Source organism: Taeniopygia guttata, chromosome Z (assembly GCF_048771995.1).
Source record: "Taeniopygia guttata chromosome Z, bTaeGut7.mat, whole genome shotgun sequence".
NCBI classification, from domain to species: Eukaryota; Metazoa; Chordata; class Aves; order Passeriformes; family Estrildidae; genus Taeniopygia; species Taeniopygia guttata.
The window spans coordinates 74,451,815-74,466,248 of record NC_133063.1 but is presented as its reverse complement, the minus strand read 5'-3'; the positions used below and the strand labels follow the sequence as shown (position 1 = coordinate 74,466,248).

The 14,434-nt window shown below is 34.0% G+C and overlaps 1 protein-coding gene across 1 annotated transcript in view; it reads right to left on the bottom strand.

Annotated features, from left to right (window-relative positions):
* CNTLN (centlein) overlaps positions 1-14,434 on the bottom strand; it is a 181,752-nt gene that overhangs the window by 15,053 nt on the left and 152,265 nt on the right. The window contains 3 exon segments of the mRNA XM_072922859.1: positions 11,872-11,932; positions 11,934-12,043; positions 12,418-12,651. Coding sequence (XP_072778960.1) covers positions 11,872-11,932; positions 11,934-12,043; positions 12,418-12,651 — 405 coding nt within the window.

Genomic DNA, 14,434 nt, shown 5'->3' with positions numbered 1-14,434 from the left:
AAATAATCATTCAATGAAAGTATAGTTATTTGTTCCTTATTCCCTCTCTAAAAATGACTTTCAAAATACTTTCAGTAATAATGTTTAAACAGATACCACAGCATGACTGAAAGCACTTCTATAGTAATCTCATTTTTAAAATATGTTATTTATTTTATATTTATATATGTTATTTAAATTAGTTCAGCTCCTTCACTTGAAAAAACCACACCTTCTAGGTATAACCTTTTTTTATCAGCCTAGGGACAAGACAAGACACAAAAACAGGCCACTACAATGGACTTGTTTTGCTTAGGGCTATAACATGTAGCATTCTGACCCAAGGCAAGGAAAAAGCCTCAGGAGGTTGATTTAATTCTTATGATTCTCACAGATCACATGTCACTTTTAGAGACTCAGCAGATGCCCTGAAAGTAAAGATGTACAGGACATACAGACCAATCTTCACCAAGTTCAGTATTCAAACTTCTGTGGCAAAATATTAAAGTGGCAAAAATATTATTTTACCAGTGTCACACAGGCCACATTTATAAGGTGATGAGTTGGTTTTATTTACCTTCTGCAGTCATAGTTTCTGCTGTGGTTCCAGAATTTATTAATATACATGTTCAAACATGATGTGTCTCACAGTTTGTGTACTTGGAGGAATTAAGAGATTTTATTATCTTTTCCATTAAGAATAAAGTAAACAAGCAAGATATTGAATTTCTTAAACTCCCCCAAAATAAAAAAAAGATACATTTAAGAGAATATTATTGTGATACCTAAAAGCTAGCAGAGATGCAAAGTTTCAATGGCTAATTCAATAAGTATCTGAAAGGAAAAAAATACATCCTCTAAAGCTAGATATCAGACCAATATATATGATTTAAATTAAACAATCTTATGTTGATCAGCACTGAAAATAGTGCTCACAACTTCACAGAAATGAGTGAAAGATGAAAGCACACATGGCCTGGAAGAACTGTCTCACCTAACGACCTGTAAGAACTCCAAATACATAGAAATTGCAGTCTGAATGTAAAAAATAATGTGATATCACAGTTGCATCTACAACCTGATTTTCCACAATTTCCTGATTTTTCAATTAACACAGGCAAACCTGAACACACATGAGCCTAACTAAGATTCTAAGAGACAAGATCTGAAAGATTCATTGAAGTAATTTAAAATATTATCATTCTCTTCTATGCTGGCAGCAAAAGTTATCTCCAGTTTGAAGTCCAACATCCTAGCCTACTCCTGCCTTCTTCATGGCTCTGAGCTATGGATGACAGACTGTGAACTAGAAAAGGTGAATTCTGTAACATCCCTCTCTGAAGAAGTGTACACAGATTTGCACAGTATTTATTTTTCAACTACTAAAGCTAAACCTATTGTGTTTTTTCTGAAAACCCCTCAAGTAACCCAGTATAAAAAGGGCCTTACACTATTTTAGTCTAAAATTTTAGTAAAAATTTTATTATTTTACTAATATTTTAGTATTGGCATACAAAACTTGAGCTTCCTGGCACTTAGCACAGCAAACCCCAAAAACCAAGTTAAAATGTAGTAAGAATGATAAGATACAGTGATAGGAATTAGTAACTGCATTGCATAAAATTTGATAATCTGATCCCTACCAAGGGCAAGATTTGAATTTGTAAAACTATATATACTATATGCTGGTTTAAATTGTGCTATTCCTACTTGCCATTAGGGGTGGAAGCCTTCCTTGGCTGGCTCACCACTTCTCCAAAATTGAGCAAAAATACCATTTGTTCTGGATTCAAAATGACTAAAAACAAATGGTTTCTTTATAACCATATATTCCTGAGTACAAAATTGAGAATGCTCTTTTGACTGCATTTGCTTAACCATCTCCAGGTGCAGGAAACCATAGGGAAGAACACTGAAAATATTTCAACCTGTATTTGACATTATAAGAAATGGAAATGGAATACACTGTGCTATGTCTTAAAAAAAATTAATTTCTTTACATATACAAAGACAAAGACAAATGACTTAAGTCATGGACTGTTTTTAATTTTAGATTGTCTCCAAAACAAGCCACACAAGCAAAGATACATCAACGGACTTACTACGGCCAATTACAATGTAGTTTATTTTCAGTAGAGAATGTACCATACATTCTTAATGATATACACTTACGTGTTTTAAAATTCCCTGTGTAAATAAAAATTAAGGGGCTTTGTACTATTGGTCAGCTTTTTCTCTTTTTGTTTTCTAATCATCTCTTGAGAACTGCTTAGCTATCATACTTTATGTTTGAAATCTTGTCTAAAAAATCTGTTTTCTTTCATTACATTCTTTTTAATACCTTTAAGTAGAAATTATTGCATCAGCTGGACAACTTATTTATTAGTTGTCCAGCTGATTATTTATTATTTATTTATTAGGTACAGCAGGTACCTACTAATAAGAGGGAACCATGGTCATATATAATTTTACAGCTTTACAATTATCTAATCTCTCCTGTACATTAAGCTTTAAGACTGTCCAAAACTTGAACAGTAGACCCAAATGTTTTCAGACCGATGCTGGTTGTTAAGTATCAGCAAACACTCCATAGTTTTCATTGTACTGTTGCTAAATTTTCAGCACAATTACCATGTTTTGTGACCTATAACAGAGAAAAAAATAATAGTTTTCTTTATAGCAGAGAATGAGTTGAAATATGTATAATCAGCATGGGATGAGCACCAGAATATTTCTGTCAAAATATATTGGTTTCTAAAATTCTATTTATGTGGAATAAGCAATAATAATAATTTAAAGTCCTATTTACTTCTGCATTTAAGTACTACCTCATTTATATTAATTTTTTGTCTATATTCTTTGGTTTCAACAGAATTTCTTCTGATTTACACAGGTGCTAGCAAAACTACCATCATTCCTTTAAAACTTCATATATTACAGCTATTTACACAGAGGGGAAAAAAAGGCACTGACAGAAATTAGAGCTTCACACATGTAGCAAGAGATGCCTGGGATCTTAGGGAGTTTATTATCTTGAACAGTTAGGGCAGACAAAGTCAGCACAGTTGTACCAGATGTAGCAAACAAAGATATTCAGGGCAGACCAAGAAATACTGAGGTGAAGCAACACTCCAAAGGTCACACAGCAGGTCAGTACAGTGACCAAGATGTGAAGAACACCATGATTTTCTGACATTCATCTCAGGGTCTAAGCTTATGCTGCCTTTCTGCAGAAACACACAAAAAGCCTAAGAACTATAAATCAGATGCTCTGTGTAAGACCACAGCACTGCTGAAACAAATGTATCCGAAACCAAACTTAAGAGGTCATCTCTGGCATTACTTAGATTTTTTAAAAATCCCATAAAATTTACCAACTGTGTTTTCTTAAAATACTGTATTTTGTTTGGTTTCTTAATGATTCTGTCTTCCTAGAGTTCTTCCTACTTCTCTGTAGCCCTTTTGGCACCTGCCTTGGGGAATCCCCTTAACTCCCAGCTTCCTAAGTTACTGTGGACACCTCACAAGACCTTCTATATGAATGAGTGCTTTATGTACTCCCTGCTACGGCTCGCTTTCCTAGCAATTTGATTGACATGCATTAAACAATTATTTCTACATGAACTCTTACATAAATCATTACTGGAGACCTTTTTCCTCCTTTCCAATTTTTTCTAGTTTTCTTGGATTTTTTGCCAAAATGATTTCTAATCACTTCAAGCCTAGAGCCTTCAGTATGTACTCATATGTCCACCCCTGAATTCTTCTAGTCATTCCTTTTTCCAGTCAACATTTTTTCTGTCTTTTAGACCCCAAACTGGCCATTATTTATAAAGAAAGCATCTTTGTAGGTCCAGCAGATAATGGAGTAAAAGCTTTAAAAATAAATCTCTCCAATCCAGTTAAAGAAATCCCAGATGGATGTAGACACTTTCAGAAAGTGCAGTACGGAGTCTTCAAGTAGCACCCACAGGTAATCCAGCTGATCCTGTTTCAATCTCATTCTTTGCTAAACCTACTCTGATTTTTTTTTTTTTTTTGTACTGTGTCACAAATGGAATTTTTTTACAGATTAGTGGAAACAGTCTCCAAGTCTGTTGGATCTGTTCAGGGTTTCTTGGGAGTCCTACCCCTGGGAACCAGCATGGTTTCTGAGGGATTGGGGGGAAGGGAGGAGAAAAAAGGGAGGAGGAGAGAGGGAGACTATAGGGAGAAAAAGGGCCAAGACGGAGCCTGGTCCCACCGGCACACTTAACAGGGAGATTCTAAATGTGTGCAGAATAATATTTGGGCCAATGTGACTACAGACAGATGATACTTCAGGGGAGGATTACAGGCTTGGAATAAACCATACATTTTCGAGACAGAGCATACAATTTAACTAAAATGTAACACCATAGCTACCTATAGTGATAGAGTCATGGTCTGTGAAAATGGCTCTCTTGCACTCTAAGAAACGCAAGCTACAAAAAACTGACACACCTTACAACTTGGTTACATAGTCCAATCATGTAAATGAACATCCCTAAATTCTTAATACAGAATTAGATAAAAAGTAGTATTTATAAACATGCAATATATTTTAACCTACATCTGTTATGTACTTTCTCTATCATAGTCAAAAACCAAAGTGAAGTGCTATCCTAAGTCTAAAAAGCAAAGAAAAAGTAGAGTATAGGCATGCTTTTCAACATCTTCCTCTTTATTCTTCCATTTTATTTATCAAGATTTTTTCCATTAAGACATCTACAGTATATGCTGTTCCTGGAACACTGTATGTATCACTAACCATATGCCTCCTGTAAACCATAAGAATTCAGCCGTTCACTTAATTCATTAAAATTCACAAGGCCTATTATTCTGTTTACAGTCTAATAGATATTCATTGTCACTATTCAGGCCTCTGATTCAATTTGCTTAAATCTCAGATGCAGAGCAATCCTGATGGAGATTAGCTTAATTTATCACCAATTTCTTCTCAGAATCAAGAAAGGTGGATATTTCCATAATAAAAGCTGTGTTTCTACTTTTTTTCATGGAGTAGCATGCCCAATGAAGAAGAAGCAATAAATGCCTAATTTTTTTAATGGTGAGATTTTCTCAGTTACACAAATTTTGCTTTTCATATAGGACATCATCTTTTAAGGTGTGTATTCTACAGATAAGAATACTGATTCTCATCACAGTGGAATATGTTCCTGGAATCAAATATGATGCAGATTCTGACTGAACACAGATTGGCAGACTTATCATGTACTCCACACAATACAAAATAATCACTCTGGGTATACTTTTCTAGGTAAAGTGCTGACAGTTTGGAGTGTAATAAATGAAATATACTTATCTTTTGGCTCTCAAGTGTTCTCAGTGGGGAAAATTTTCTAGCAACTTGAAGTCATATTAAAGATGTCCACTTCTAAATCAAAACTGACAGTGCTGATTTATGTGATAATATCTGCTGTTGTTTGCAAAATGTCCCAGTGACTCACTAAAGAAATCTTTGTTTGGCCAAACAACACTTCCAAATTGGCACAGTTCAGATACAATTGCATAAAATTTTCAAAATAAACCAGTTTTTATCTGTATAGGATACCATAATTCTTTTTCCACAAAAAGTTAGTCTGTTTCTGTCAATTATTGAGTTTTACAGTTGCCCAATATGTGCTTCTTTTTTCAGATAAAGAAACAAATTATCATTCTGCATCTGATCTTGGTACCCATCTGAAAAATTACTTTTTGCACATCCCAGGCCCGAAGACGTTGGAGTGCTAGTACTGCCAGGAAAATTGAATCCACAGGGTTTGAGAATATATTCAGCAATAGCAAAATTCTATGAAGAATATCTCTTGCTGTCTCACAGTAAATGGAGAATTCTGAGTGCCGCCTTCAAGGATTTCCTTCTATCTGAATAACTGGCTGTGACTGAAAGTAAAAGAATGTAGCAATGTATTTGTGTTGCTCTCATGTTGTAAACCTGATAAAAAATAACTGAACATTTACCAAATACTTGTACCTTCCAAGTTGATTAATTATGTGTAATATTTTTGAAGATTTTTTTATAGATAAAGAGCAAATAGGAAATTATCTCTATACAGCCATCCTGAGAAGAACATATTACCTAGCAATGCTCAATTTTGAACCAACCCAGAACAGTTCAAGAGAAAAAGACAAGGATAGTAAATAACAGGAATTTGCCAAATAATAGGATTTTTTTATATGAATAGTCATTAATTACCAATTGTTTGCAACAGGAAAAAGTTTTATGTAGCATTCTCACTAAGAGGCAGTTTCAGCATCTCTAGCCTACAACCATGTAAACCTGTCCCCGTTCTGACCTTCTGTGGTACACAAAACCTGGTGTTCTGGGCTTTCAGAAGGTTAATTGAATTCTCATGAACTAGCTCACAATCCACCCAGATAATGTCTACAATGATATTTCAAAAATGGACTCGGGAGGAAGTTGCTTAAGGGCAGAAATGAGGAGTGAGGGTCACTCAGGGGTGTAACTTTTCAACAGAACCATTAACTTACCTAAACCTGTATTTTGATCTACAGCCCAAGCTAGCAGTGAGGAAATATGCCATGGCAAAACTTATGCCAATATTCAAGATAAACTGCAGAAAGGTAATAGAGACCAATATATACCAGGATACAAGGTAAACTGATTGAATGGAAAGTAGAACTGGCAGAACTGGCAGAACACCACTTGGCCAAGCCAAGGTGAAATAAGTCCTCTGACACATGTGGCTGATGAACACAGATGTATGTCAAACAAGAGAGTGAGGGGGAAGTGCACCTAGCTTAAGCCCAGCTCTGAGTAGCCGAAATGAGGGCAGCTGTCTTAAGAGGGTGAGTGTTAGATCCCAACTTAGATCCATTAAGCTTGCCAAGTAAGCTGCCATGGGTCTTGATTTTGGCAGTCAGTTTTATCAGATGGTTGTACTGGAGACCTATCAAGAACAATGCCAGAACACACCAGATGTGCTCTGTGCTGCAGAGGGTATCCTCAATGGAAGGCACACGAGTCCCAAATGACAGAGGTAGTATGGAAGTAAGAAGTGCACTCATCTGATTTCAAAGCGTTCAGCTGCCACACCTATTTATTACCACCACAGCTGAATATAGATGCCTAATCAAAACAATCCTTCTCAAGGTCAGAAAAATTCTGATATTCTCATGCTCAGACAGGCATCATCATGGCAGATTAAAGTTAGTTTTGCTGATGTACAAGTTGAATAGGACAGACGACACTACTGAGTCTTGGCTTACAAAAGCCTCTAACAGAAACATATGGTCAGTCAAAGTCTAGAGGAGGACAAAAAAATCAAACATGCTGGAAAACAGAATTCATGCAGGAATTCGGACAGGTTTGTAATAAACTAGCATGTTCTACTATATTTTCAATAGAAATCCAGTCAAGCAGTCTAATAGCAATTTTTAACTTTATCCAATGGCTATTTTCTGCATGAGTTCTCACAAGTACTACAAACACACAATAAAGAATATTTTGCTCTGGTTGCTGTGCTGCACATAACTGGTAGCTCCACCTGAGGATCTGACAGTACATGTTACAGAAAATCCTGAGCAATGGTATACCATAAAAACTAAATGCATGATTCAAAAAGAATTTATGGTGCTGAAGGGAGTGGAGTGGGATAAAGACCTGAGCTCCAGAAAACGCACCTGAAGTACTCAAGCTATCTGATCCCTCTTCCAGGTAGTTTGCATTTTTCTGTAATAAAACTGCTTTATTTGGCCTAGTTGATATCTTTACGGCCCAATTTTCATTATTAATTCTTAGTCTTGATACATACCATGGAAAATTTTTATCAGGATATGGATTTTGTGAAAATGTTTAATAAACAAGTTTAGTTCTGGTCATTACAGAACTCTAAAAAACACCCACATTTTATGATTTATTTTTCAGATCAACTGCATGAGCTATTTTTAATTCCTTTAACATAGTATTGATATTGTATAGGCTATTTTTTATCTGAATCTCTCTAAGTAGTAAGTCAGACATCCTAAACAAAAGGTATATTAAAACAAATAGTAACCTTTGTCAACTGACTTGTACTACTCTCCAGAAAAAAAAAACAGATTTACTCAATGTAGATCAATAGATCACTTTCCATAAAGGTACTCTAACAAGTATAAATACACTCTCATGCTTTAATACTTTAATAATTGAATTTCTTATCAGTATTTTGTTCAGAAATGAGGTCAGATTAATGAACATAAAATACTGCCTTTTCTGAACAATGACTCAATATTATCATTCTCTTAGACTCTAGGCAATGTTGTAATATATACACACTAACTTTGACTACTTACTCAAAATGAGGAGCAGCAAGAGAAATATTTCTTAACTAGCTCTATAAAGGAGTAAGCTATAAAAATTCTCAATCCAAAAATCCTACTTCTTTCTAGAAAATGTTAAAAAATCTTTTGGTTACTAATAGATTAAGGATGTTGCAGCATCTTCATAAGACATCAGTCTACTTCATTCCAGATACAAAAGAGAAGCATTCATTTTATCATATTAATTTTATTTATTTTAAATTTTTATTCATTCTATCTTTACACAGTTACAGAGTTGTTTTATCCAATAGATTGCATCTGCCCTATAATAGTTACTTTAGTAGTATAGTACATATTTAAATCCTTGTTTACTATAGTTCTTAGCCTTGCTAGCCAAAGATTTCCTCTTGACCTCTACAGCATTTTATCCATCTTTTATATTCCATTGTTGCTTATATTTTCAGGTTATTATCTATAATCAATTTTCCACTCTGTTTATGTTGCCTTTCATTTCTAAGTATTTTGTTCTCTTTCCTACCAAAATGAAATAGATATTTATAAGAAATTACCATCTAATTATGCAACAGCGTTTTTTAGTTACTTAATAAACTGTTACAGTCTACAATTTCTATTCATATTTCCTACTAGCCTATATATTCCTAATAACAGCTTTGGAAAAATGAACTGTTCTGAATTAACCTATTTCAGGTGCTCTGTTGGCTCCCTCTGAAAATCATTCTGCACAAAATACCTGATTCCTATCTCACATTCCAACAAAAATAAATCCAATAATCCCTTAAAGCATATTGGAAAAAGCAACCTTTGTTTACAAGCATTCTTTCAGCATTTTTGGAAACTATTACTAGATTCTACAATCTAATGATTTTAGCTCATTGTGTAAGTGTCCCAAATTGAGGTGACCATAGCAATGCAACATTTTATTACATTCCATTACAAATATGTGCTCAATTAGTAAGTCATCACATCCTCTACAGTGATCCACTTGTGTATATCAGATTTCTACCACAAACCTCTTCCCTAGGTTTTGTAACTTATTATCTTGACCCAATTAGATCCAGGATCCTGTGGTTCTGTATTATTAATAACTTTAAAAGCAAGTAACACTGCCTGCTATAAACACACTCTTCTCTGAAGTTTCCCCGTTCTCCCATTTATAGCTGTAACTAGCAGGAACTTAATTAGCAACTCAGAAATAATTTAATTGTTGTATGTTAAAAAAGAACTATATAATGTCACAAGAGACATGGAATAGGTAGAAAAAGTAACTGCATTCAATTTAAGAATGAGGAGAAAATTACACGTGCACTCTAAAAAACAATTAAAGCCTATTAAGTGATCAGAATAGCAGACAAAGATTAGAGGATTATATAATTTTTTTAACCTGTTTAAGTGATATATATAGGTGAAAGTCGATCTCTATATAGCAAAAATAATTTTAATTACTGGAACTGGAGTGAAAATTAAGGTCAGGGGACAAAAATCTGACAGCTATCCAGAAGAAAAGAAATGAGGCAGACCAGACTTCAAAAGAAGAACTGTACTCTTCAAGAGGAAGGAGTAATGCTACTTATTACATTATCACAATACCTCATTACAACATCAGATATACAAGAGATATTTTAACAGGATTTACATGATATAATGCACAATTCCACTGAATTGCTAAGAATTTTACTTTTTTACAGTGGCATATTGTTAATAAAATCTGATTTTAGCACCCAACTAAACAAAGTAGTCTACTTATAGACACTAGCTTTGTTTTCAAAAAATTGTTCTGCAGAAGAACAACAGTCAGCAAAACTGTTACTCAAAATATGCATGCATATTCTTTATATTCAGGCAAGAAAATAGGTATTTATTACTATTATTATTTTATATTTACATTTTTTCACATCTAGTGTAACAGTGAAAGTGCTTATGAATATTCATGGTAATTACCAACAAAGCTGTCATATCATTCAACAATGAATGAAGTTATGATGATAGTTGCTAATAGGTGATCCTGCTCACTATTTTTATTCTGAGAACAGAATATCTTTTACTTTCTCATTTTCTAATTTTTGAAAAAATTTTCTTATGGAACTATGTAAAATATTAATAGTATGATTTTTTTATCTCCTTATTTCTGTGACTGCTACTTTCACTTTATTCAGTGAAAACATTCCAAAACTCATGGCAGTCTGAATGGAGACTGAATTGCTTCTCTCCATCATCAGTGACACAGGAGTATTTAATTAAAAGCAACAGATAATACATTAGATTAATTCAGGCTTTTAAATATTTAGCCAAAAATAACATGCAGCTGTGGAAATAACACATATATTTTCCTCTTAGAGTAAGCATTCGTATTAGAAGAAAACACATTTTCTCTTATGAAAATTTATAGTCTGTTCAAGAATAGGCAGCATATTTCTGAACGAATGGACATAATCATCCATGTTATACCTCTTTTTCAACAGTTACATGAAAAGGCAAAAAGAAAATATTAATCATTTTAATAATAAACTTTAAAAATAAAATATCTAGTTTTTTTAATAAAAGGCACTTTTTCATGAAAACCAATCATTATTTTCACCTTAGATAAGTTAACTTATGAATTATTTGTATTGCTTGAATTTAGGATTCTAAAACACATCCAACATCATTCAGTCTTTTTTCATAAGGAAATTTACATGAACTTAGCAACAGGACTGAACATGGGATGATTTCAGGCAAATGCTAAAGGTCTGAACACTGCTATGTAGAGTGACTTTATATGCTGTCTTTTTCTGGTGCTTCAAAATACCATCACTCTTTACTTTGAATGCTTCAGCCTTGCTCAAACATATCTGAAAGCAGCTCACTTCTACAGAAATCCAAGAGTAGTAGAGAAGTAGCTGTTTCATGGGCTAATAAATAGTCTTCTTTGAAAGCTGGTATACAGTATATATACATACACTATATGCTACCTTAATAAAGTCACAAAATACTCTTAGTTGGAAGAGACCCACAAAGATCATCAAAGTCCAACTCCTGGCCCCACTCAGCAACATCCCCAAGTGTCACACCACGTGTCCAAGAGCCTTTCCTGAACCCTATCAGGCTGGCGCTGTGACCACTTACCTGGAAGGAATATAAGGAAGCACTATTCTGCATACAGTTCTTAAAAATGCTTTCAATTTTACAACACAGAGGCTTCCTCATATAGTATTTCTAAAACAACTAGCACATGCATATGGAAAATGCAGTAATTCACAGTAATCAATAGATACAAATTATTATATTAAATGTGGTGGGAATTTATTTGTTGCAAAGTAATCTGATCCAAAACTAATCACTTTCTTTTGCAACCAAGCATATGTCACCCATATGTAAAAAAATAATGAATAAAAATTATGGAAATGTTTGAAAGTCTGGGAGAGAGGAAGTGATTCTTTCTCCTCATTCAGACCTGACACCTGACTACTGCAATTACAAACACTGTTCTGGAACAGGGAGTGCATCCAAGCCTTATTTAATCTTTTATATTTTGCTTTCAATCAAAAATACCTTTACTCAGGTGAACACTCAAAAGAAAATCAACATTCAAGCCTTCACAAATGTCTTGAACTCTTCTATTTTGTCACTGGTAAGCAGCAGCACCTTCTGTAGTTTCCAAAGCCTGTGTACTCTGTTTAGCCAAGCTATGTAGTTGAGATGCAGCAGTTTCAAGCTCAGCCATAGCACATTCAGTCTCAACCATTTTTCTCTCTAGTTTAGCATCCTTGAGATCCCGAAACATATCCACAGAGACACAGCAGTGCTATGATAAAAGCTGATGGGGAGGTATGGTAGATTACAAACAAATGAATGAACAAACAACCTCCCACATCGTAGCTGACATCACAGAATATTTCACTTGCAACATACCGAATGCACTTTCATGGCAAAAAATAATTTCATTTTCAGTCATTATGCCCATGTTTCAGTATATGCATTTCAGAAGTGTGACTGACTTGCATCAGAGAAACAGATTATTATTTTTCTGCTTTTTTCCTCCTTTCTGTACTGAAAGTTTAAGCTGATGACCTTGCAACTTTTCATTTGAAAGTAAGGTATGAAAATTCCACAGTGGAGACATCAAAACTCTAATTATACCTTTTTCTCCAAATAATCTTTGTCTTTGTGATATATCTGCTCATACTGAGACTTCTCTTTCATAGCTACATTAAATCTTTGTTTCATTGAGTCAGTGGAAGCTTTTTTGTCTTCAGCCAGAGACTTCACCTGAAATAATGAAAGGCCAAAAGCACTGACTATCAAGAGAGAAAACTTCAAAATTTCAATAAAATCAGAACTAAGCATACCTTTATTACATAAAAATATACAACTACATTACTGAAGTATCTTTTTCTGAAATTGCAGACTTTAATAAATCTCTAATGTTGATCCATTAGAGATTAGCTCACACACACTCTAGTTACATAAAGTTTTGACTATCATTAAATATAAAGAAAAGCTCTTCATTTGCAGAACTGTTTGTTCATATATAATTTAGACTCACAGTACTTGCAAAAGGGAGTAAACTACAATTTCCACGAATTTCTTTTGTCAGAGATAAAAACATAAATTCAAACTCAGCTGAGAAAATAACTGTCTATATGTTAATATTCTGTAAAGCTTCTTAGATAATGAATATCTAATGCAAACATTAGATTGGGGTTAAAATGAAAAAAACAAATCTTCCCAAAAATCACTGAGCTTTCCTATAGTGTTAATCACAAAGTTTTCCTCACAATATTGAGTAACAGGGAATTTATTTGATCTTTTGCCGAAGATAATATAAAATTTATCAAGCTGATTTTCCACATGGAATAATCAAAATAACATATAGAATATGATTCTTTGGAAATGAAGTGCTTCAAATACTCAAAGTACAGCAATAAAGCACATTATTCCACACTGTAACTTTTATCCAAAACCAAAACCAGGTATTTTTCTCAGGTCATACCCTAGCTCCCTCCCTCAATGTGTTCACTTTTTGGCTGTGGATTTCTTAATAGCACCTTATCTTTAGCATGGAGGGTTATACATTACCTCTCTTTGGAGCTGAAAATGCTGTATGACTGCAAGCAGGAATACTGCTTCTGTCACTCAGCAAGCACTTGCGTTCTAGGCAAACAAAAGCAAACTGGCAGGTTATTTCTATTTTGGGGTCATAAGCTACATAACCTGACAGACAACCAAACATCATGATCTTTTTCTGGCATTGAAGGCCAAAGTGCAGTGCATCAGTTGAATAACAGAAATATGCTAAACCATATACAAATTCTCTTACCTTCAGTGAAATCATCCTAAAATTTTGCAGGAGAAAATAATTTGCTATAGAAGTCAAGCACTGCCTACACAGTTTAAGCTAAGAACTGTGAATCATTCATAACACTGTAGTATAAAATAGATTAACATATTAAAACATTTAACTACTATAGCCAGGAGAGATGCATGGACTTCATTAGCATATGTCATGTAAAATCACCCTTGTTTAAGGTCTACTATATTTTATGACCTTACAGTGCATAAAACTAAATCCCACTACTTACAGCATATCCTTGCAACTGTGTGTTCTGAATACTTTAGTATTTAATTACACCTATAACAAAGATAAATTAAATTATGCTGAATCCATTCAAGCTATCACCATATACTGATTTCATACAAATTATAGTGGAGGGAATTACACCCTTCAATTAAATGTATGTTCTTTGCTTTAAGCAATATATTGATTTAATATGTATAGTGTGTTGAAATAACTTCTGTAAAACCACCAGCTTCTGCTTTTCTGAAAACTAGGAACAGCAATAAAGAAGTACCTTTCTCTCAAGACTTTCCAATGTTTCATTTGAGGTTTTCTCATTTTCTTGATTTGCTTTCAGGCAAGACCTTAAGTCCTCTATCAAATGTCTTTTCATAATAACATCCCTCTCCAACTGAGAGATTCTGCAGGGGAAGAAGCTGGACTGCATATCACTGCTAGAAAATTTGGTTAATATGCAACTAAAAGGTATAAAGGCAGTAGACAATCTATCATACCTGTAGCATTACAATACTTTCAAAAATGAAAGCTGATGCAGTTCTTGCAATTTACTTGGTTCTCAAGTACTAAACCCAGTTTCAG